General features: G+C 40.8%; 1 protein-coding gene across 2 annotated transcripts; it reads left to right on the top strand.

Annotated features, from left to right (window-relative positions):
• The first annotated feature begins 564 nt into the window (after window positions 1-564).
• On the top strand, window positions 565-24,910 carry pals2b (protein associated with LIN7 2, MAGUK p55 family member b). 2 transcript variants are annotated; one of them, XM_078267482.1, is made up of 13 exons: window positions 565-672; window positions 6,251-6,313; window positions 16,182-16,282; window positions 16,873-17,025; window positions 18,973-19,125; window positions 19,238-19,465; window positions 20,300-20,431; window positions 20,532-20,628; window positions 20,962-21,030; window positions 21,114-21,275; window positions 21,374-21,576; window positions 21,764-21,892; window positions 23,508-24,910. In XM_078267482.1, exons 3-13 carry the CDS (start codon window positions 16,184-16,186, stop codon window positions 23,682-23,684), a joined length of 1,602 nt encoding a protein of 533 aa, XP_078123608.1. In that variant the 5' UTR covers window positions 565-672; window positions 6,251-6,313; window positions 16,182-16,183; the 3' UTR covers window positions 23,685-24,910. The 2 variants fall into 2 exon arrangements, with proteins under 2 accessions (XP_078123608.1, XP_078123607.1); XM_078267481.1 differs by having other exon boundaries at window positions 16,182-16,300.
• Window positions 24,911-26,390: the final 1,480 nt, after the last annotated feature.

The raw sequence follows: 26,390 nt of genomic DNA, 5'->3' as shown, positions 1-26,390 counted from the left end.
CATTCACAGTGGAGCCCGGTCAGGTGAACTCCTGGCTTAATGTGGTGGTTCAACATTTTCAATGGAGTATCCAATCATTAATAAAAGAGTAACATTGACGACACTCCAAAACCAACCATGAATTGAGGACTTAACATATTCACCGCTTCGTGGCCTCTCCCAACTAAAGGCTTGGATTCTCTGGTGATAAAAGAAGATGAAAAATGAATGCGGACTCTACATGGAGTCTGGTAACATTTTGAAATAATTCTACGAAGTGTAGCTATATTTGTTGTCATTACAAGTAGCCTACGTCTTACACTTTTTAAAATAGCTTCATAGACTTTGAAAGTACAGCGCCCCATTAGGCGTGTGTTTTTCTGTGCTTTTTAATATGCATAGCCTACATGGTGCATGTGAAATGATGTGCACATGTATTTATGTGAATGGGCGAGTGTATGACATGGTGATCGAAAGAAAATACTACATGCAACAATGTATTCACTCAGCGAGGGTTGTACCTCAGCTGCCATTGGTCGATGTTGTATGACGCAGGCAGAGGAGGCGGGGCGTGTCTGTTTGATTGGCGTCTTGTTCTCTGATAGTCTGCTGCGGGACCGGGACAGACAGCTGAGGGGGACCTGAATGTCCAACCGGGACGGTCGGTGGACTACTCACACAAACGATTCACAGGTAAGTCACGGCTCGTGATCATATGTGATGTGAAGATTTTTAATTAATTTACCCTTTGACTTTCAAACGGGAGACAAAGACACTTTGCCGTATTTGAGGTGCAGTAGAGTGTGACAGGAGGGGATGTTTGCCCCCAATAGAGTCCGCTCTGCTGTGAGAACAGGCTTTTAAACGGACACCTACTAGTTTGCGTCTATTGTGAAGTGGGACGAGTCCTTTCGCTTTTTCTGCATATCATGAGGAAGAATATAGCGGATGGGTTGTAGTTGTAAGTGTGCGCACGCCACAATGGCTCGGAGGGGTAACAAAAAATGGCCGCACGTGTGGCGAGATCGGTGTGAATGTAGGCTACATGTTGTCTGGTCAGCCAAAACGGCGCAGGGGTTTGGCACGGATCTGGCACACGGTTCAAGCGCACGGAATCTGGCGCACTGATGTGGCCATGCGTCACAATCGTGGCGTCGATCCATGACTTGGAAGATATGAGGTAAGAGCTGCAGGTTATAGTGCTGACAGGAGGTTGGAACGCGCCACCGTCCCGAAATGATAGACTGCAACACAGTAGAGGGTGGTGGATATGAGGAAAGACACAGGGAGTGCGAGTTCACTATAAGAGCAAGACACAGTAATATGTTCACTAGGTAGAACATTTTCTCTTATTTTGTTTTCAAGAAAAACTTACACGACAAATAACCAAGCTTTGTTGGTTTTGAGCTGAAAACGGAGAGGGGGACCAGTGGTTTGGCACAGACTGGTCGACTGGAGACGAAGCCAGACGATCCGATTGATTTTTATCTGTTTGTCCTCCACTGAGATGTATGAGTGCACCACTTAATAGTAATAAACTAATGTCAACATTTTGTGAGAGCACTTAAAATATGAAACCACTTATATCTCACAACAGACTACAATGAATCTTGGGACTTCCTTGCGCAGAAGAGCACAGGGTCATTTGGCAAGGTTTATAAGCTGTTTAGCCTCACGCACGTGATGGGGGAAGCCCATGCACATAAGCAACATCATTGGAGATCTTTCCTGGGAGGTGCTATATAGGCCACCAGACCACTAAGTGAGGGGGCAGCATGGATCTTGTTGCATGTAAATTAGAGTTTATGAATCTTTCTCTCTTGCTCTCAATCTTGTAAGAAGTCCAAATCAGATCTGTTGAATGTAATAGGAGGAACAAAAGGAGGAAGAGGAGGAGACCGAGACAGTTTAGTGCATTAGTAAATCTGCGGTCCCTGGGCAGGGATATCCATCAAGACTTCTAAGTCAGGATCCAGGATTACTTTATTGTGCTGCTGAAGTAGATGGACTAAGGCACAAAGTTTTCTCAGCCCATGTATATTCCTTCCTGTCAGCAGGGCGGAGGAAAACATGAATTTCAAGTCAAACATATGCTCCCAGGAACATAACCTACTGTATGTGAGTTTTCTTGTCAGTGAGTCATTCAGAGACCAAATCCAAAGCTCAGAAGCGTCTACTTTTTACATTATTAATACACAGCTATGGGAGAGATGGTACATACAAAGGAGGGAGGGGTAGAGTTTGAGAGAGAGAAAGGGACATGCATGCACACACACACACACACACACACACACACACACACACACACACACACACACACACACACACACACACACTTAGTGAATCACACTTCCCAGCTATGAACAACACATGTATCAGAGGTTTGTTATCCACACACCTACAATCAACCCTTCCTGCCCTGCAGCAGGCTGCACCTCCCTACAGTTATGACTGACCCTATCACAGTTATCATGAGCTTGTTGCATCTCTGTCAGAAAAGTACACAACTAAATTAATAACCTGTACAGAGAGGAACGTTATCTTGGAGGGAACTTTGTAAGATTTGCTGTCAGGCAAATGTTTTTTGGCAGTTTTTGCTGCAGCCTATAATGCTGATTCGCCAGATTTTGTCCATCACTAAGGCCTTAAAGGGGCAAACCACTGCAGATAAACAATAGCATTATCAATGTAGCATAAGATAGTTTGGTTTTGTACAGAAACACATCCTTTTGTCTTTCACCACTTCAATGAAGACAGAAATGTGGAATCTATGATGCAATACTGATACAACTCCACAGACAATATAATAATAATAATTAATAATAAATATAATAAAAATAATTATGTATGTGAGATATACAGCATATTTTCTGCTAAAAAATCATCATCTGATGAGATTATTTAAGGTCATTATGTAAGCATACCAGCTCAAAGTCACATTCATTTGAACTGGAGCAGCACCAGCTAGTATAATATCACAGTATTGCTCCATGAATGAGATGCCTGTGTTTGCAATTCTTGCCAATATAAAAAAATATAACAAGATGGGCTGAGAAAAAGGCAAACACGCTGGGTAAACTCAATTGAGACTAATTTATTTTCCTTATCCCTTCCTCCCTCTTCTCAGATTTTCAATATCCAACATCACACAAAATCAATTTTCTCATTTTTAAACTTTGCAGTCATGTTAAGTGCTGTTGCATCACTCCCCCTCCTTCATCGCCTTCCTATCTTTTCCTTAATACTAATAATCAGTAACAGGAGGCTGGGAAGGGAGAGAGACTGAGACGAAGCAGGCACGGCCATGTGGCGGTTAGATTATGTCAGGAGGTGCTCAGATCACTGCACGGTCGGTGCCGAAGGGTTTTGACGAGCCGCGGACGGCCGTGTAATTATATCATCCAAAGCTGCGTGGCAAAACACAGAACCCCCACCAGCTGGAACATCACAGAGAAGGAGAATGAGGTCATTTTTGGTGATGCGGGGAAAGTGCAATGATGTAACAATTGATGTCTTTGTGTTAAGATGTGGTAATTTAAATCAGATGAAGAGTAGAGGCAAGCGTGAATCAGCGGAAAGGTGTATTAAGCTGCATTCTCATCATTTGTGGTAGATGTGGAGAAACTGAGCGGATTTAAAGAACTTTCTGTAAACGGCACCATCAACACCTGCAATAATAAGGTGATAATAACCGGTTAGAAAACAGGGTTATGATAAATATTCTGCAGATATTAATCTGCTAAAATGCCCATTTAGGGTTAGTGGTGTAATCCTCGTATTGGGCGGCTGTGTTAACACATGGAGTGACCTACATAGGGTTTGTCTGGAGGCAGAGGGTGATGGGTGTGAGGCAAGACAGGATAGGGTTGGTTATGGGGTGGGGGGAGTTATACGAATAGCCAGTCATTACACACATATAGCTCCACAAATACACACGGGCAATCTAGCACTCACTACCGTACTGGTGTCATCCAGTGGAAGGCACGCTGCAGCTCAGCGCTCAGGGAAGTTTACCCTGGAGTCAGCCTGGACAGAGCTCACTGGCCTCTTTTGTGATTCTCAAGTCACTAAGAGGAACTGAGAGGGACGGCTGCTCTGTGAGCCTTGTGCCCCGGGCTCTGTGGTGCATAGAAGGGAAAGTTTTTTGTCAGGCAGAGAATAGAGGTGGAGAGAATATATAGACACAGATTGAAGGAATTCTCCAGGATGGATGCCATATTGGCTTGACTGTGTGTGTAAGTGTATTTCATGTTAGCGATGTAGTGTTGTTTCGTACTCCATTCAAGACTATAAATCCACAAAATGTGCCCACTGAGACTCAGAGTCGGAGGTAAAGCGTGATTTCCCGCTAGCGTGACTAGAACTGAATGAATTAAAACCACACAGCCCGCTGATGTTTGTCTGTGCTTTTAATAGCATGCATACAGTATGCACACAAACAGATTTACATGTGTGCGACAGCAAGGATGTTTTGTAGATAAACAAACCCTCTGATCCTCCCATAATCCCGCTTCCATGAGCTGTCCATCATCTGAATGCCTGGAAACCAGGAGGGCATTCAGAGGGCTTTTGTTGGCTCGTCCATTCCTATGCATCAGCCAATGGCAGCTGGGATTGCAAATGACCATTTCCTGTGATTTTCCCTCTGTCCCAAAAGGAGTAAAGGGAAGCGCACAGTCGTGGTGATTAAAGGATATCAGGGGAGTCCTGAGTCCAGTGCATGTGCAGAGTTTAAATCAATATAAAGGTCAACCTGGCTGGGGAAAAATTCAATTGTGTGTTGTAACCCACTTTACCTTGCAAACAAGTGCAAACACAAACGCTCCACGTCTATTCTATGAACAGCAAATTCTCAGAAAGCATTCATTGGCATTCAGATACAAAACGATTTTCAACTATCACAAGAGGAACTACAGTTACCTGGCAGTTTCTGGATACAACGAAACAGATTACAGAGGTGTTTGTATTTGACGACCACTCTCACCCTTTTCTTTTCCTCATCTGTTCCCTCTCATCCTCCCAAGACTTGAGATTTTTTTCTATCTAATCTTTAGGGATTCTCCTGTCTGTCATGAATCCCAATGTTCCATTTGTCTCTTCCTTATTTATTCTCTTCTCTGACTCCTCTGAAATTCTCCCAACTTCCTCTGCCCTTTTTTATACATTCCTCTAAAATCAAGTTGTGGACCCTCCCCATCTTTTCCTACTTGCATTTATTCACCTTATCTTTTTCGCTCCTCCCTCTTTTTCGGACCTGGCCTGGCTCCTGCCCTGTGGTGCGGATGATTTGGCGAGAAATTGCACCTGGTGGCTTTGCCTCCATTAACATTCTTCCAAGGGATATCTTTCACTTCCAATGAGCGTTCCGAGCCTGATTGTAATCTGTGTTGCGTAATGAATCAACCTCTCACTCTCGCTCTCTTCCTCTCTCTTCCTCTCATACAACAAAGGACCAATTAGCCCCAGCACGATGGGTGAAAAGACCCCAGAACAGCAACAAGGAATAATAGCAAAGCAGTGTTGGGGAGACATCCCCTGTGTGTTGTAATCACCTTGTAAATCTTTTGGCCCATGGAAACTGTGATCATTTCCAGTAGAGACTGGGTTGGTATGACCGAGACCAAAGAGGAATGTCAAAGGTTAAGTGGACGGTGAGATGTCCTCCTGAGTTTGTCTGAGAAGGTATACTAATATTACACAACCACCTACAATGATATAGATATATCTTTGATTAGCAAGTATCAGCTAATAATATGAACCCTCCAATATACAGGCTTAGTTCTACATTATACACCTATACAAGGTGTGTATGCATGTGTTTGCAAGTGTCTTGCAAGAGTCTCTCTGGGAATGAATGCATACTGCTTTGTCATTACTTCCCATTTACTACGCTGACGGCACCGTGCCAGCTGATGATGCAGGCATCTTTGGTTAGCTGAAGACAATGAATCGTGGGTGACTCTGTGCATCGCTCTAAACGAACAACGGCCTCAGTCTGCAGATGAGACTCCTATTTTGCAGGAGACAGGGATGACATAGATAGATGAAACAGATAATCCACTGGGAAAAAGACGGAGTCATTGAGTGTGTGAGGGATAAGCACGAGTACGAATCTGAATGCTCAAGCAAGTGTGTGTGTGTGTGTGTGTGTGTGTGTGTGTGTGAGAAATGATGAAAAATGGTGTGCAGGAATGCAAGTAGGACTGAATATTTGTGTCCCTTAAAGATGAGTCTGACTAACTTTCACACATCTCTCTGTCTCTCTATTTAGGTCTTCACTGTTGACTGATGAGCAGCCAGTAGGACCGAGGTTGTGCTACACCGACTGGCACAGGTAAACACAACTTCCTCCCTGCCTCTTCCTCAGTACCAACACACTGGAGACGTTAAGGCACGTGCTTTCTGCGGGCTGACATGATTTTGTCAGTTCAGTGGGAGGACTGCCAGTCCTTGAAGCAAAGATGTGCTGATCACTGCACTGAAACAAGGAAGCAGCTGGTTTTTCCGTGTGTTTAAATGTCCATGTGGATTACACGGTTGATAATACTTTCTCTGTACTTGAAGGGCCGTACTAATGTTTAACTGTGAAATTAAAGTTCCAGTTTTATAGAACAAAGATCTGTATAAATGCATTTACTGCCTATGAATCTTACACATGTATGGCTGGCAGAAAGCACAATTGTTACATTATTGGCCTTTTTGTGCTTGAGCCATGTGCTCTATTTTGAGTAGTGATGCCTCTAATTGTTCTGTTTTAATGTTGGTGCTGTTGTAATGTTTGTGTTGTACTTGTCTTTTGTTCTTTTACCCTTTTCTTCTTCAGTAAAGAACAAATTTAAGTTATGTACTTACTTAGTTACATACTATAATCGACTACTAATTGTCTTATTGCTAAGTAATACACCAATTATTTATAAGAAACAGCACAATCTTATTTTGCTTATTATAGACTTGGAGTTTGGTGATCAGTTTTTTTAAATTTTTTTTTAAGTATTTGTTCGATGATACTTTTTTTTTGGAGAAAACAAAGCTAAATGCAGAGCTGTTCTACCTCAGCCGAACTCTATTTGGACTTGGCTCTCATCTTCTTATTTTCTAAAGAGGAATAGTTAGGTTGACATTTTAAAAGGAAAGTTATATGTGTGATAAACAAACTGTGAACGGCACCAAATTTTGTGGGTCCAAAGGGAAAATCTTCTTTTACACTTGCGGGAGGCTGTGGTTACTAAAGGCCATTTCAGCAAGCCACCTTATATCAGAAAGCAGGCAGTGTATCATAATGTTAGCCGTGTAGAGTTGTTTGAACACTGGATATGGTGAGAGAAGGAGAGAGAGATTCTGTAATCCCGTGCGTTCGTGGCCAGATTAAAATCTCATGTCCCTGGTTGGGGGAGGGGCTGACTGGTCATGTTGAGGATGGGGTGGAGGGAGAGGCGGGGCAGATTAAAGCCTACAGATCTGCTCTTTGCACAGCTGTGTGGCTGTGGGAGGAGCCTGTTTTGGATGACTCTAAACACAGGGTGTATTAGCTGCCTGTTTTGCTTTTCCTTTGTATCTTGACAGCCTTAATATTTCCAACAAAGGACAAAACAAAAACATTTGTGCTGAGCTTTGGCAGTTGGGATGTGTTACGTTATATCATTCATGAACATTCATGTTTGCAGTGCCTCTAAGGATGGCAATGTCGGCCCTTCAATCAGTCGGCCCATCACTTTGGTCAAGACCAAAATATCTCAACAAGAATGGAATGGATTGCCTTGAAATTCCCAAGAGGAGGAATCCTAAAGAATTTGCCCCAAATCTGATCCAAATTAACTGTAATACATAACATATCAGGTCAAAATTGAAAAACTTTTTAAAATATTTTGGTTTATGATTAAATACCTGCAAAACTAGTGACACTCCCATCAGCTTTAGCTCTAAAGTAAGTAAAGTAAATGTTAGCATGCTAACATGCTAAACTAAGATGCCTAACTACCGCCTCACAGAGCTGCTAGCAGGATTGTAGACTGCCGTTGCCATTTATTTCCAAGACTACCCTAAGGTAAAGTTTTTTTTATGTTTTTTTAAACAAGGTTCCTACTTAGAAAGTAGCTTCCCCAAAAGTATTTAGGCTCACACATGAAGGAGCTTTAATTGCAGCTCCAAAATGTGCATAATCCAGTCAGCACCGCCAGTCTACTGATTTAGCGAGAAGTAAGGTGGTAAGGGCACATTCATTTAAGGAGGAAGAAAAAAATTTGAGGAAAAAAAAGCTCCCATTAGGCAGACACATGCTGCTTTAAGGAGGTGGACGACCGCTGAGGGAATACGTACAAGCACAATCTGCACATGCTGAGAGTTTGCTGCAGCGGGCTGTACAAACCCTGAACAATGTGAATGAGAGAAAGAAGAAGGAAAATAATTGGAATGTAGTGTTAGGCCCCCTTCAGTAACACTTATGTAAGATGACTTACATAATGACACATTCAACTGGTGTGTGCGTGTTTGTGTGTGTGTGTGTGTGTGTGTGTGTGTGTGTGTGTGTGTGTGCACGTGCCTCTGTCACGACAAGTAGGGCAACTCAACTTTGGGTGGGGTCGGGGAAACGAGGAGGGGTACTTAAGCAAGCCCTCAACAGCAGGAGGGGATTGTGGGATTATGTCTCTGTGTGTGTGTGTGTGTGTCATCAACTGAGGGGGGTTTGATGGGTATGAAGCGAAGGTATTAAAGCCAAAGTGGAGGGAGGGGACTGACAAGCATTGAACGCTTGTCCACATCTGTGTGTGCGATCCAGCTTTCTACCTCTCTCTGTCTATTTTCATGCCTGTCTTTCTGAACGTATCTTCACATTAGCCTCTTCCCTTCTTAAATTCTTCTCTTCCCCCTCATCCTTCCTCTTCTTTTCCACTCCTCTTTCCCTCCTCGTCTCTTAATATCCCCTAATCTTAATCCCACTCTATTGTCACTATCTTTGTGTCTCTTTGCTTCTCTCATTCTTTGTCCTCAATCCCCTCTCTCTCTTTGTACTCTCTGTGTTTTTGGGAGTTTAGCGGGTCAGCAGTTACCAGACAAGACGATTGGAGGACAGAAGACATAGTTGCAGAACTACTGGTGGTTTACTAGTGGTTAGCCTTAGCATACTTGTGGCAGCAGACAGGAAGAAGGAGGGCTTGGCGATGGTCACAGCTATGGAGGATGCCTGTCCCAATGGGGTACGGGAGGAGGAGGAGGTGATGCCCCCGGGGCAGCCTGGCGTGGAGGGCCCCCCGGCAGTGCAGTCCACCCAGGAAGCAGATACGCCTGGAGGTGAGAAAAGGAGATGGAAGAGGTGGGGTGTCACCTGGGAGGAGAGAGATACTGTAGTCTTTGACTTTGTTTTAAGACTTGAGATAGAGGGATTGATAGAAGGGTTTGATGAAAAATGAATAATCAGAAGGCAGTATAGTTTGTCAGGTAACTCCCAACAAGTGGTTGTTAAATGTTTCACTTGTCTTTAAATGTTCTGGTTCCCAACCATTATTATCTGATGTATCCCCACAGCCCTGTCAGATTAACTTCAGGACCCCTTCATCATGTTCCAAAGCTTTTGATTTTGTACATTATATTACATTAGTTTAAAACAAAAATGATTTTAAACTACCTGTTATTTAACACTGTTAATTATGCAGCCCACCTATTCCCAGTTTAGTCAGGGGAAGGCCCTGAGTTTGTTAAATCAGTTAACGTAATTTACAATTAATAAAGTAATGTTGTACTATTTCTCTTTTACCTAGTTACACTTTTAAATGTCTTGAGTTCCTTTAACCACCTTAAATTAACAGGAACTATTATTATGCTCAGTTTACTTAACCCACTTAAATAAATGCACTGTAATTGCTTTTAAGGAATTAGCATATGGCAATGAGATGAATGTATCACTTATTTAACACATAGGCTACTGAGCTTTAGCACCTTAGCTTAAAAACCTATAGTAAAGGAAATAACCAAACATCACACTGTTATCAGTTTTAGAGACAGTGGAAAATGGCAAAATGAAATCAAATGAGTCTCCTTCAAAACTTAGTTTTTTTCTCTTTCCCTTCAATAAATTGAGTTAGAGCAAAACAATAATAATTCCCTTCAATTGTAGACACAATTACTGTATAACCATAATAATTATTCCCTTTAACTGTAATGGGCCTGACACACCAACCCGATAATCGGCCGTCGGACAGTCTGGCGAGGACAGTGACTTGAGTCTGTTCGGTGTGTTCCGTGCCGTCGTCCGTTGGAGGGAACGTCGGCCTTCATTTTGGCCAACCTGACTTGCTGGGTTGGAGGGCGGTCAGTCGGACTCACTCCACCAATCTGATTGGAGTGGAGTGCTAACCCAGAAATAACGAGCGGGATGAGTGACGAACGCCTCTCAAAATCTGACGAAAATCTTTTAAACTGACCTTTGTTGATCTGAAATGAAGACAGATTCAGCAACTGCATGGCCTATTTCTCACTTAAAATGTTTTCAGAAACACGTTTCAGTGAATTAATTTCGTAAAATATGAGATTGTGTTTCGAAAAGGTCACCATTACTATCGGCTGGAGAAGCCAGACCCACGTGACGCGTTGTCATTTCCGGTTTTCATTTTTTGTATTAAGCTCGCGCATGCACAGAATGTACGAACAAGACGGCGTCGCTTTGGTTTGTTGCAAGGCACTTTTTGGACCTCGGGGAGCAGACTTATCAGTCCGACTGCCTTTTCTGCCGACGGTCAGCCGTTGGGTTGGTGTGTCAGGGGCTTAACACACGCACCTTAAATCAAGTTACCTTAAGTTCAAGTTCACACTAAACTTAGTGGGCCCACACTTCAAGCACACACACACAGACATACACATGCTGGCATATATTAAAATAACAAACCCCGTTGTAGGCCTGATAACGTTAGCTGGGTTAGCTACGGTGGCTAAAAGTCCATTTACTTTGCAAATGAATGCTAACAACATATACTCAGTGGCTATGAGCTAGCAACACACCTGAACAACTGTAACTGTAAATAAACTTAAAAGTAGAAATATATATCTAGCTGCTCGCAGAAGATATGTAGTGTACTGAATATCTGGGTGAAGACTGTCGAATAGATAGTCTAAGACAACTACTACTTTTTTGTGCCAACTATTACATTCCCCATGTTCCGAGTTTGTCAGTCAAGCTTAACGCACGTTTAAAAGACAAATATATATATTTATATTTATTATATATTATATTATATTATTTATTATAAATATATTTGTCTTTTAAACATATTTATTACACTGTACTTTTTTACCCTTTCATGAAATACATTTTTAACCATATTTATAGCAATGTCTAACATTTCTAACCGGGTTCCAATTATATAAAACAATAATATTGTCATATAATTTAACTGAATTTTCTGGTTGGTTTGGTCATGTTTGCATTTGCACTACCACTTGATAGTGGCAAGAGCTGGACATTTCCACTATTTATCCATGACTTTTAGCTATTTCAACCATTCCACTATGTATCTATATATTGCCTTTAGCTGTTTTACCTGTTTATCGTTAATTTAGCTGTCTATTTCAACCATTTATATATTACTTTTAGCTAACGTTAACTATTTCAAGCGTTATCCATTATCTTAAAGTTTAAACTTACATTTCAACAGTTTATCCATTACTTTTAGCTAACCTCTAGACCTCAGCTCCCTCCTTAGCTAGTTTTCATGCACTCTTAATTGCAACAGGTAGTTTTTAGATGTTACAGCAGACTGAATATATATTAGAGATGTTCCGATACTGATACCAGTATCGGTATCGGCTCTGATACTGCCTAAAACGCTGGTATCGGTATCGGGAAGTACTGGAGTTTATGCACCGATCCGATACCACGTAATAAAGCCCTAAAGAAAATCTACGTCAAAGTAGTTTATTTATGTTCTTTTTCCGTTATAACTGACTGTCAAACTGGATAATAAAAGAAAGTTCTGTGGCATTCATGTTTCACAAAGAATTTAACCTGAACCAGACCGACAACAAAGATAGAAATAATACCACATCCATACAGGGATAGTAGTATACAGTTGTTAAATCATGATAAAATATATGACACACTGGTATCGGCTCAGTACTCGGTATCGGCGGTAGTTAAATAATGAGAGAGATTGCGGATGGATCACAGTGCCACAGAGGGAGGAATTGAGAGCAGGTAAGCAGGATGATTCATTATGTATCTTGGTGAATGAAACAGCTGGGGGGAAAACACTCCACTCTAACTGTCCAGTGTTGTCATCTTTTAGCTTTTACAACTTCTTCAGGCCATGCTTAGCAAGAGGCTCATAGGGGATTGTATCTCCATGCCATATTTTATAGGATTATAGAGACTTTACGTAGGATGCTTTATTTCATCTCCAATCTCTCACAGGACAGAAAAGCATCTGAGGGTTGCTTGTTAGGATGACGAATGTACACACAACAAGTACACGTGGTAGGGGGGCTATGGACGGACTGGGATGAGCAAACATTCCTGTGGTCGAGGGTGCAATTCTGACCAAGTGGATAAAGGTCAACACAGAGAGCACAACAACTCTGGATCCAGCTGTGTGTGTTTATGTTAGTGTATTTTAAGGTTTTGTATTCAGATGTGTCCAAGTATGTAAGTGTCTTCCGTAGGATATGTCTTTGGAAAATTGGAAAATACATTATTCTCCAAATTTCAGGAGGTTGTACCATTATTTATTGTTAGCTTAAGTGGGCGAGTGTAGTGCAATCAAGGTGGTGGTTTAGTGCTTGTTTATGTGTTTGCACATGTTAGTGTGTGTGGATAGGTTTACTACAATTACAGCTCTGCTCTGAGACTTTGAGTTTATTCTAGCCTGTGAAACATGGTGTGGGGTCCCCACAGGAACTGAATATTCTGCTCATACATACTATATGCCTGCAATGAGCGTGCAGTACATTTATTGATTAATGGATGTATGTATGTTTAACCTCCCTCCCTTATTTGTCCTTATTTAAGAGGATCATAAATATTTAAGGTTTATTTTTGTATGGAGCCTTCTGTGCTCTGTGGTTGTCAAGCCACAGTAAGGTCTTCGGGTCATTGTTGCATATTTTTGGCAATCTCCCTCTCCTTCTTCTTAATCATACAACCAGTATCACGTGAAATGCTGTTACACATGAGATATTACATATGATTCTTATGATCATATGATTTTTTTTTCGTATCCTTACAAAAAAACACATGAAATCATGGGCGTAAATCTGATTTTACAGTTGGGGGGGTGGGGGTGGACAATAAACATAAACAAACAACATTTCTGAAGAGCAATTTTTGAAGGGGACACAAATAATACAGCCACAATTATACTCGTAGAGGACATGTGTACACAGATGAAAGCCTTAATACTATCATTAGTGTAGCATGGAGACTGTACCATTATCCTTCTTTTCAGTGTTTTTCTTGATTCAATGAAAAAGCGGACTAAATTGACCAAAAATATTCTTCTTTAAAACCATGTATTTATTTTTAAGTTGTTAACTTGTAAATCAAGCCACAAAATACCTTAAAACATAATTCCTTATTTTGAAAAAGTGTCCCCATAGAAAAGAAATACAATGCTTTTGTACACTTGTTAAATGAGCTGATCATAATGTAAATTAGTTTGCCACTGGTAAAGCTCATCTGCTCACCCTGACAGCCACACACCTCCAAAAATATGAACTAAGCTCAACACACTTACCTGAGACTCTACACCTGACTGTCCCTGGTCTCCCTTTTCCTCAGTTCTTTCTGTCTCCTTTGCCTGTGACATAGTGACGTTAGTATTCCCATAAGCACCCATTCTTATAAAGATGTTACCAAATTGTCTTGATATGAGGACTTATTGTACTTACTTGGTGTACTGAAAAAGGATCTTATGTCTGTTTTTCTTTTCTCTGTCATTTTCTCTGGGCAGCAACAACACAAATCTTTAACGTCAGATGTCTAAATATGAGTTAGGTTCCTAGGTTCACCACGCGGTCATATTATAAGTCTAAAATGATCTTGCGTCCTCCACATAAATATTAGGTTTCGTCTGGGACAGAGGATATATATTTAACTGCAGCAAACCTACTGATCTGCCACTTAACATCATATTGAGCAAAACACAACTGTAGATCTTCAATATTAACCCTAATATCAGTTCACACACATAACGTTAGGTTTATTGCCGTGTTAATGTTAGTTGTAGTGGGTGCATTTCTATCCAACAAGCTATTAAAGGGGCGCTATGCAGTTTTGGCCATTTCTTCGCTGTTTTCTCACTTTTTGCTGGCAGGTTTCTCTATAGAGCTCCCCCTACAGCTTCAGAATAGATATTTGGCAGCTCCTATGTTTACTTGTGTCTGACTCCTCACTCGGTCAGTCTGCCGTTTCCTCTTTCTCTGTTCCTCCGACAATGCTTTCCTAGCTTTCTGCTTCTTTTTTGCTGGCTCAGCCATGACAATAGTGTGAAAAACTCCATCCTCCATCCTTGTTAGCCGGTTCCTGAATGGGCGTATGTGTGCAGTGCCGTGAAGCAATTCGTTACATCGTGAGACCTGATATCACGCGATACTTCCTGACGCTGGCTGAAAATTGCAAGGGTGGTTTTTCCGCTCACAGGCGCTAGGGGGGAGAGAGACGACCACCATTCAACTCGAAAAAAAAGTCATATAACCATTCCAATGACTCCGAAGCTGTTCAGTTAAGGCAAATTAAGCTAAAATAAAACTGCATAGTTCCCCTTTAAACAAGTTAGGTAACGTTACATTATATTACACTAACATAGCAAACTTTTTTGTCATGACTAATTTATTAATTACTCAGCATCATTTCTATTTGAGAAAAGAAAAACTTCATCCGATGTTTAAAATGTGAATAAAATAGCCTTGAACCGCCTACTTACTACACTCCTGTCACTACCCGATGTGAGTCGAGTGCAGATGGGTAGTACAGCAGGCAGTGGACCAAACCACTGTGAGGCAAGGGAGGGGGGAATCAAAATGTTTCTAAACTTAAAAAGCATTTTTTGGGGTTTGTATTGTTTTACTACTTACACAGATATTTTAAGTGTATATCATTATGTTATTTACAATACAATACACAGCATTGTTTTTAATGATATTTCTAGGTTCCTGACCCCCCCGACCCCACTGGGATTTATGCCTATGCATGAAATGTATGTTTTTGCATATGATGCATACATTTCACTTGTAAAATATCTGAAACTGCAGATATGTGAATTTATCACATATGCTTTTTTGAAAGGGGAAGGTGATTAACATTTTAAAAGTACACGTATCAAACACTATACAACACAACATATAATTTGTACTTTTTCAAAGCGGCAATGTATTATGTGTCATATTTTTCTAAAAAAGCGATATTATAGCATGACTTGACTTCATGACATAGAACATGAGTCAAGGTTAAAGATGATAATCATAAGGCTCATAATCATTGAGTGACTGTATACATGTGCTGAATGGACATATTTACTACCCACATAAGGGTATGATGACACAGAGAGACACACTAACACATACGCGCGCACATTCCCATGGCTTTATGGTCTTAAATGGGTCTTAAATTGGCTTATGTGGGCTTTGAGACCCCGGCATTTGGGCGTTAACTAGCTGATACCTACAGTCCACACCTCTCTCTCTTTCTCCGTTTGTGTGCACAGAATACAAGACTCAACAGAGTTAATTCTTTCAAACAACGGAGAACATTTGAATCCTGGAGGTTATGTGCCTCAGCATTTACAAATTTTTATATAGGTCTATGTGGGGACTTAGTTTTATCACTGGACTTTTTCCAAACGGAACATATGCAGTCTTGCTCATTCTAAACGGACCTTTCATACTGTACCTCCAGATGGAGCTTTAATTTTATATTTTCGGGGGCAAGGAGAGTGAATGAGCTCTAAACATGGCTGATGAAGGTCTCATCATCATTATATAATATTTATGTGACATATGTCTCTTAATTTGAGGCATTTTGGCCTAGATTTGCAATTATGAGTAACATGAAAGTATTTGGTAAGCCAGTGTTTACTTCTCTATCTCTCAGTTGCTGCAGTATCTGAACTTCTCTTGTGTATGTTTATGCTTTGTATGACTTTCATGCCTGGCTAACTTCTTATCTCTGTCTCTCTTTGTCCTTGTCTGTATCTTTCTTATCTCTTGACCCGTCCATCCAGCCATGCAGCAGGTGTTAGATAATCTGGGTGAGCTGCCCACCTCCGCGGGTGCCAAAGACATCGACCTGCTCTTCCTGCGCGGCATCATGGAAAGTCCCACTGTACGCTCCCTGGCTAAGGTAGCACACAAACATAGCTCGGGGTGAGCAGCAGCGAGCAGACTAACCGCTAGCCACCTCCGAGCACCCCCACCCCCGCCTTGCCCTCACTCTGTACCCAGCAGTGCTTTGCTTGCTGTGGCTGAGGTGCTGAAGTACAGTAGGCTTTGACTAACAGAGTGCTCACTGCATCTGCACACAGAGGAATTGCACAAATGCATACATACTGTGTGATGCTGCTTCACACTACTACACTTTTTTTAATGACAGTGCATCTATTGCAAAACGTCTGCACACAAACCTTTTGCTCTAACACACATCTTCTCTGCCGTAGCAAGTCCAGTGAGCAGTGAGTTCAGTTGGAGGACAGCAGTAGTTCCTGCTGTAACATGAAGCAGACATCTTGCTTATCGAGCTAAATAATCTGCTCTTACCTGTATGTAGAGTCCAATATAATGTCACCAATCACTACTACGCTACAAAATCCAGATTCATTCATTTTTCCACGCATTCAAATAAATACTAACATAACACACAGAGTCATCTACCAACTATCCACACCTACCCTCCATGAGCCTCTCTGTCTCCCCCAGGCTCCTGAACAGCTGGAGGAAGTGAAGCTGGAGGCGGTGCAGGACAACAATGTGGAGCTGGTGACGGAGATTCTGGGAGACATCAAAGATCTCAAGGTGAAAGATGACAGCGCAGCCGAACTGTCCAGGATCCTCCAGGAGCCACACTTCCAGGTGAGACAAATGGGGGGGGGGGATACTCAGTCTCGTACACACACAAGTAAAAGTAAAACAGACTTGATTTCTGGACTGCTTTGTCCTGCTAGGGGATTGAATATTGACTCAGTTTGGGAAGTAATTTATAGGTGCCAATTGATACTATTTTGAACCACTTTTTATCAGAATCAGAAAAGTCAGAATCAGGAGAAGGGTTTCTGATTCTGATTTTTTATTCTATTTGTTTTTCAACTTCTTTGCATTTAACACCAGTGATGTATGTAAATAAGTGTTTATTTCAATGCTCACTGTTGACAATAATTTGACCCATAGCCACCTCACAAAGGCTTTTTCAAATTGGATTTTTTTAGGCCCACATTAATGCCAGAATTCTGTAACATGTCACTGTATGTATGTGTGAAGGAGAGATTACTCTTGATATTTTTTTCCATTCAAAGGTTTAAACTCAGCCTAGAGTTGTAATGTTTTGACTGTAGTTACAGTAGCACAGAGCTGATGTTTTGGATCCCTTCCTCCTGCATCAATAAACATGAACCTTTATCCTTGGACCTACCAGGGACTTTACACAGGCTCGACCAATAGGAGTTAGACTTCTGAGCAAAGTGCCTGCACCAATCAGAGCCCTTTGTGCTGTAAGCTGAAGGATTAGACCCTGTTGACCTACTGAGAGTAGAGAGACAGGAAGGGACGGGTTGGGAAGAAAAGAGAGAGGAAATGAGGGTAACATATATTACATCAACTACTGAGTGTGAGTTTACAGACTTGCTTTCTTCACCAATCTATTTGTCTAATTGTTGCAAAAAATATTAAAAGTAGCACTGGTAGCATCTAAAAAAAAATGGGCTTGGATGAAAGTTGATGGATGGATAGTCAGCAAACCACAAATTAATTGATTAGATTTTGGTTGTAATCCATATTTGGGATTAAACCAATAGACGATTATTTTTTTACCACAATTAAAGCACATTCAGGACTTCCTAGTTTAGTTTTTAAACAGCTTGGTGACTTTAATTTTGAAATGTTTTCGGAAAATCAAACCCAGAAGACCGGATAAACCAGAAGGGCACTCGGAGAGCGCAGACCTCCAATAAGGCATACAATATTAATGTGTTGTGAATTTTCCCAGTCTGGAACACATTTTTCAGATTATTCCGACACCACACGAATGCAGCACAAATGCTCTATCTTGCAATGTTATAAATAATTTAATAAATAATTTCTGCATCCGCCTCATAATTCAGATCTGCTCCAAAAATGCTATACCCTTCCACCAAATTTCATGAAAATCGGGCATAACAGTAGTTCTTCCGTAATCCTGTTGACATACAAACTAACAAACCAACAAATATACAAACATAACCTTGGTGGAGGTCACAAACTGTTACAGATGCTGCAGCATTGCAAATTAGACAATTACTCATGTTGGTAAAAGCTTCTGCTCGACTGTCTGCCCTTGATTACTCTATGACTCTATTACTGCTTTTATCCTACTATACCATTCTACCATCTGTCCACATATTCCACATTATACAGCTATCATCACATTTTTGCTTTCTAACATCAAGTAGCAGTTTTGGTTGTTATCGTTTACAGCGAGCTTATGTAACTTTCACTTAACAGTATCCACTGTGGCCACAGGTACAATTACAGGATAATGCTAAAACATAGCATAATAGTAGCATAAATGGAATAGAGTCATAAGGTCAACAAACTCACTCAGTATTGGTACTTATACAGCAACATCTTTCTAAAGCTTGTTAACATTAGCCACCATAGGCTACTTGTAATACCAGACCAAGTAATGTTGTAGCAGCAAAACCACTGAGTGTGTTGAATAGAACAAGGGTGCATTTTATTGCAAATTAACTTTTCATTTGTAAGAGGAAAAATGTGCCTTTTTCTTTTTTCATGATTGCTTTTCTGAATTTGTCCTCTTTCTTTCAGTCTCTTTTGGAAGCACATGACATGGTGGCCTCCAAGTGCTACGAAATCCCGCCCCCGACTGAGACGACCAATGATGCTGCAGTAAACAGCGCTCTGATGCAGGCCGATGCTGTGCGGATGATTGGCATCCGAAAGAAGGCCGGAGAGCCGCTGGTGAGTGGAAAAAGATTGTGTGTGTGTGTGTGTGCATGTGCGCGTGTGTGTGTGTGTGTGTGCAGTCAGATATCAGAGGATCAACATCACCCTGCTATCTTCTCTCTCTCAGGGCGTGACATTTCGTGTGGAGAAAGACGACCTTGTCATTGCTAGAATCCTTCACGGCGGCATGATTGACAGGCAGGGTCTGCTCCACGTGGGTGACATTATAAAGGAAGTGAACGGGAAGGACGTAGGCAACAACCCTACCGAGCTGCAGGAGATGCTCAAAGACTGCAGCGGAGGGATCACATTGAAAATACTCCCGAGCTACCGAGACACTCCCGCACCTCCGCAGGTAAAAACGCACACACACGCAGAAATCTCACATGAGATGATAATGTAAACACAAGCACCTACACTTATGTAATGAGTGGCAGATGTTGGGCAGTGGTACAGGGCTGGTGATTTGTCCTACGGCACTCCTTCAATCTCCTGCGCAGGAATGTGAACCCTGGGAGCCCTATTAATAACACTCCACATGCCATCTGGGTCACACTAGCTGTTTCTGTCTCTCCAAACACACACACACACACACACACACACACACACACACACACACACACACACACACACACACACACACACTGTAATCTCATGCTCCCTCACAAATAAAGTACAGTAATTTACAATGTTTTCCCTTATGCATGCACTACAGATTTTTCGAGTGAAAAACAAGACAAGACAAGACATAAACTTGGAAATGCTTATAAGGCTTAAATTGAATGAAGAGCAGTAAAACTGAATGAGACATAATGCAAAATCACGTTCTGCTCTGTGGCTCGGGGCGCGCTGCACAGTATATTTTACTGGCTTGTTTTATTGCTTCCTCTGGCTGCTTGTTTAATCGAATACATCAGCCAGAGCACTTACCCCTCCTGGCAAAAGCCTCCACGGTTGGCGCAGCGTGAACAGCTGGGTCGGGTGCAGTGTGGGACGTCGGACGTAATGGGTGTGTGAATGAGCCACTGTTACTGTGTCAGTGTGTGAGGCAGCATGCTGAGCTTGAGTCTTTTTTTTCTCTTTTTATCTGTATGTCTCTCTACGTCCACAACCCTTTTTATTCTAAGCGAGCCAATGAAAATGAATTAACTCCCGCTAAGACTCAAAACTGTGCATGTGTTCGTCACAGGTGTATGTGCGGCCGTACTTTGACTACAACCCAGCAAATGACAACCTGATTCCTTGCCGAGAGGCAGGGATGGCCTTCAAGAAAGGCGACCTTCTTCAGATTGTCAACAGAGAGGATCCCAACTGGTGGCAGGTGAGCTTTCCTATTCCTATCTATTTCCTTTTGAGTGTCTGTCATTTAAAATCACAAGATTTCAAGACTTAACTGTGACCTGATCTGTAATATGTGCCAGGCATGCCATGTGGTTGCTGGGGCCACAGGACTGATACCCAGTCAGTTCTTGGAAGAGAAGAGGAAAGCTTTTGTCCCTCGAGACTTTGATGGATCAGGTATGTTAGTGTGCGTGTGCCTCAATAGTGTTGATACCTGACCTTTGAATAAACACTGTGAATATGCGCTTTAGTTAGAGCTAAAACATCAACAACAACAAAATTTTCCTGTTCCTCTCTTTAGCAGTACTGATTTTGAAAAGAGCGATTGGTCTAAAGTTTGTCAGCTAGTTTGCTGCCAAACCTCTGTCACTTCTCTATTGCTTTTACCACTGAAGGCCTGGGTAGCCAATGTTTACAACAAAGAAAATGGTCCACGCCTGCCCCCGTCTGGCCAAATGCTGTAGCATATAGCACTGACATACAAGCACATAAATGTGTCTTGTTTTGTAGGGATCCTTTGTGGAACCATAGCTGGAAAAAAGAAGAAGAAGATGATGTACCTGACAGCCAAGAATGCAGGTCAGAAGACTTTTCATGCTGTTGGTGACATATTTAGTATATTTATCTATCATTGGCTAATAATTATGCATGTGTTTAAACAGAGTTTGACAGACATGAGCTGCAGATTTATGAGGAAGTGGCAAAGGTGCCAGCATTCCAGAGAAAGACGCTGGTTCTGATTGGTGCTCAGGGTGTGGGCCGACGCAGCCTGAAGAACCGGCTGATGGTCCTCCAACCCACGCGCTTTGGCACCACTATACCATGTAGGTCATGCTTTTGCCTGTATTTCTGAATTCTGTCTGACACAAAAAAAACTTGAACTTTTACAAATGATCAAACATTTAACTGAGCTTTTTCTCAGACACTTCACGGCGGCCCCGTGATGATGAGCTGGACGGCAACTCCTATCACTTCACTACAAGGACAGAGATGGAGGTGGAAGTGAAGGCCGGCCGGTTCCTGGAGCACGGCGAGTACGACGGCAACCTGTACGGCACCAAGATCGAGTCCATTCACGAGGTGGTGGGCACAGGACGCACCTGCATCCTGGATGTCAACCCACAGGTAAGAGGAGGCTTAGAAAGGGTTAAAGAAAAACAGTGTTGAGGGTCTTTGGAATATAAAGAAGGGGCTTTTAAAAAGATACGCATGAGACGATTGGGAAATTAAGACATATTTTTAAATCAAATCTCCTCACTCTCCTTAGTTTGTTGGGCATGGCTGTAATGTCACCTACTGTGTCTCTCCTCAGGCTCTGAAGGTACTGAAAACAGCAGAGTTCATGCCTTATGTGGTGTTTATTGCGGCGCCAGATTTTGATACTCTAAAGGCCATGCATAAAGCTGTGGTGGACGCAGGAATCACCACTAAGCAACTCACGGTAGGTTAACTCCCATGCACATCATCAGTACATTACCCTACAGTACATTGAGCCATTCCAAAAAAGAAAGTTAAGAGTAGAGATGGCCCGATAACATTTTTTGCTTCCCGATACCGATTCTGATACCTGAACTTGCGTATCGGCCGATACTGAGTACTGAGCCGATACCAGTGTGTCATATATTTTATTATGATTTAACAACTGTATACTACTATCCCTGTATGGATGGGATATTATTTCTATCTTTGTTGTCGGTCTGGCTCAGGTTAAACTCTTTGTGAAACATGAATGTCACAGAACTTTCTTTTATTATCCAGTTTGACAGTCAGTTATAACGGAAAAAGAACATAAATAAACTACTTTAACGTAGATTTTCTTTAGGGCTTTATTACGGGGTATCGGATCGGTGCATAAACTCCAGTACTTCTCAATACCGATACCAGCGTTTTAGGCAGTATCGGAGCCGATACCGATACTGGTATAAGTATCGGAACATCTCTAGTTAAGAGCTATAAATGCTTTATTATATATTCACACATCCATGTCCATACCCATATGTGGCGGCAACCGAGACACTAAGACCTAAGACCTAAGTGAACTTTAAAGTTAGCAGACATACTCCTTCACAAGTTAAAGTCCTGCATTTGAAGTTTTATTTAAGCAAAACTAGCAGAAGTAGTAGTAAAATGTATACAAAGTATCAAAAGCAAAAGCAAAATTAGCCTTGCCATTTTTATAGTATGACGGGGCTCACTCTATATATTGTTAGGTAGTTAAATCAACACAAACATATATTTTGTATGTAAAATGTTAATCTGGAGGGCAGTTATTTTCAAATTAATTATACTGGCATCAAAGTATGAAGTAGTATACACTACCGGTCAAAAGTTTGGGGTCACTTAGAAATTTCCATTCCACTCCATTATAGACAGAATACCAGCTGAGATCAGTTGCATTGTTTTTTTTAACAAGGGCAGCAGTTTTCAGATTACATTATGTGCTTACATAACTGCAAAAGGGTTCTCAACTGTTGTAGAAAGAATTGTCTGATCTTTAATGCAATATCTACATTGCCCATTATCAGCAACCATTCATCCAATGTTCCAAAGGTACATTCTGTTTACTAATATCATTTTAAAAGGCTAACTGAGAAGACATTGGAGAACATAATGTAATCTGAAAACTGCTGCCCTGGTTAAAAAAACAATGCAACTGATCTCAGCTGGTATTCTGTCTGGAATGGAGTGGAATGGAAATTTCTAAGTGACCCCAAACTTTTGACCGGTAGCGTATAATTGACCAAGTAACTGGTACTTGAGTAAATGTACTTGGTTACTGTACCACTATCATGTCCAGACATCCAAAATGTCTGTTCCTTTTGCATCAAAATTAAACTCCTAAGACAAAATAATGGATGGTAGTTTTTTGTTGTGTTTTTCATTCTGGAGATAAAAAATGCCTCGAGAAAGTAACTCAAATCCAATACTTAACAATCCCCCTTTATTTGCCCACCTGGTCATTGACTCCTCCATTCCTCTTGAGCAGTAATAATAAAGTAAAATACCTCGCGTCTATAGCTTGTATGTTAACTCATCTGTTCTCTGTGTGTTGGCAGGATGTGGACCTGAGGAAGACGGTGGATGAGAGCGCCCGGATCCAGAGGGCTTACAGCCACTACTTTGACCTGACCATCTACAACGACAACCTGGACAAGGCCTTCGAGACGTTACAGGCCGCCGTGGACAAACTGTGCAGTGAACCCCAGTGGGTCCCGGTGAACTGGGTGTACTGAGGACCAGCTGCAGCAACCACTCTGAGCGGGTCACACTGACCCACCAGCATGTCTGTGGCCACAAAGGCCAAAGAAGAGGAGAAGAGTGCAGAGATACTTGTGCAAAATAACATAAATAATGAAAAAAAAAAAAAAAAAAAAATTATTTTGCTTTTTCTCCTCTTGGGCCTGCACGCTGTGCAACTTTTTTTCTACTCAAAACTCAAAGGGAAAAAGTGCTTATTTATTTTATAACTTTTTATGAAAGATCTTTCTATTCAATGTGGAATTCCATTGAGAACGAAACAAAAAAATCTGGTCACGTACTCGGGCCATATTTTTGCATTAATTTATTGTTGTAGTTACACGTCTTATTTTATAGTTGTTTCCCTTGATTTCTTTGTCTTTGTCTTTGTCTGTCTTCATGGACATCCAGGATTTCTGATCAGCCATCCAAACTTCAATATGAAGACAAGGAAAGGAGATGGATTAGAAGATCTTTGAGCAGTCATCGTCCAAGAAACCTGTCAGTTGTCACACATCCTTGCCATGCCTGAGCAACTTGCGTAGCGGTTTTATTTTCATGTCCAAACAACTTAATCCTTTAGTGTTTCTGTTGCCGGCTCGGTGTCCTCCACGGGATCAACTGGGCAGAAATAAAGAGGTTAAAAAGGCTCCTCCGATATGTAAAAGAAAAAAAAAAACTTTATAATGTACTTTTTCAAGATCAAACACTGTGTCTGTTAATTATGTCTAGTTTTGTTTTCTTACACTAGTTTTTCATCAGTGTGGTGATTTATACATATCGAGTGTAGTGTTTTGTCACACTTGATCCATTGATTTGTTTTGAATGATCCTGTTATCAGCCTGTCTGTCTGTCTGTCTGTCTGTCTGTCTGAAGTATGGCCATCTACATTGTCATTGACCGTCATCATTGCTGTCTACATAAGCCAATTTGTTAATGTTTTATAAATGTGAATGTGGCACAAACCCACTTCCTCCTTATGGTCCTTCTCTTAAGTGTTGCAGTATGCCAAAGCCCTGATCATACTCCAAATAAAGTTTGAAATTTAGTATTGTTAAATTTGATTAGTATTTCCACGAACCGGCTATGTAAATGTATAATTTAACATATGACTTTGGATGGTAAATGCATCTAGCAAAGCTAAAGGGTAAAACGGGGCAATATTGTTTGTTTTATACTGTAAATCTTTATCAAAACAAGTGAAAATGTTTTTTTTTTTTTTTTAAACCCATTAAGATCATTAACTAGTTTACTTTTTTTCCAATCAATTTGTTCTGAAAACAATCTTGAACCTCAGGAAAATCCTAATAAATTACCATATATGGATATTCTTTACAATATATAACCTTTCAGAAATCTGAGGCCAATCTGTTTCACGTTAGGGAACAGTCATACCGCCTGTTGAATTGTCTTCACGCCAACCTTGTATCTACAGATATGTTTTAACATTTTTATCAGCAGTAAGTTACGGCAAATAAACTTTAATAAACCTCAAAATAGTTTATTTTTTAAAATCACATATTTTATTTGAATGTATGCCTTACAAGATAAATTACTGGCAAATACTGACATAAGGCTGGGTATCAACTCTCAGTCGCCTACTTTTTTTGGGGGCTTTTTATAACTAAAGTTTTGAGGAACATGCACATTCCTTTAAAAAAAGGCATCTGAAAAGTTCTTTAAAAAAAAAGTAGTTTCTCAAGCTGTCAAATGACTTTACCATACTGTGGAAGTTAATCCGTTTCATCGGATTTTGAAATTAAAAAGCCATTCCATTTATAGCATTAAATATTTATCCATTGAAATTATGTATCTGAATTTTACTCTTCAAATTTTCAACAACTCATTTTCACCTTTATTTTTCTAAGTTCATAAATTCAGAATCAAAAATTCAACGTAAAGAAATTCAATATACCAAATTCAGATGCAAATTCAACTAATAGATTTTCAACTTGCTCAAATTCAACAGGCCAAAGTCAGCTGCAAAATATAATGTTTAAAAATCAGTGTTAACATCCGGGAACCCGAGGAAAAGCAATCGATTCTAGAATCTAGATTGGGCGTGTGCCATAGTAGCTCCAGCCAACAACTGGAAACATTTTACTGCTATTTCATCACTAAATTTACTTCTGAGACTTTTTTTATGCGAGAAATCAACTGTGCAGATTTGTATTAGACTGATAATAATGTAGTTTTCTGAAGGTCAAAAGTGCAACTAGACTAAATGATCACACAAAGGGCTGTATATTGTTCCACTGATATTTCTCTCTTACTGGTACGCCGGGCAACAGCCCTTTAAAGTTCCATTTAGAAACTGACATTTTGACATATCACAGTATTAAAAGCACGTGTAAATAATCAAATGAGTATTGGTTGAGTTTCATTTAACTGCTTTAAGTTTCAGGGTCCTGGTACCGTACATGCTGACTCACTGTCACAGCTTATTGGGACACTTGAATAGAACTGAGTCATAATGTTCTAACCACACCTGTGATTTTCCCATGACTAGTCAAAATGGCTGCTGCAATAAAAGGCCTATTGTGTAAACAATCATACAATGATTCAATCTGAGGATAAAAACATCAAATTATTCAACAGAAAGGTCACAACAGGAAAAAATTTTAAACATTTTTTATTAACGCAACTTACAGTCAAGCCAAAGAGTGAACTATATTAAGTGATACATATTCACATTATGTCCT

The sequence above is a fragment of the Sander vitreus genome, chromosome 14 (assembly GCF_031162955.1).
Source record: "Sander vitreus isolate 19-12246 chromosome 14, sanVit1, whole genome shotgun sequence".
NCBI classification, from domain to species: Eukaryota; Metazoa; Chordata; class Actinopteri; order Perciformes; family Percidae; genus Sander; species Sander vitreus.
The sequence above is the reverse complement of the archived record's forward strand: the minus strand, read 5'-3'. Positions and strand labels throughout refer to the sequence as shown.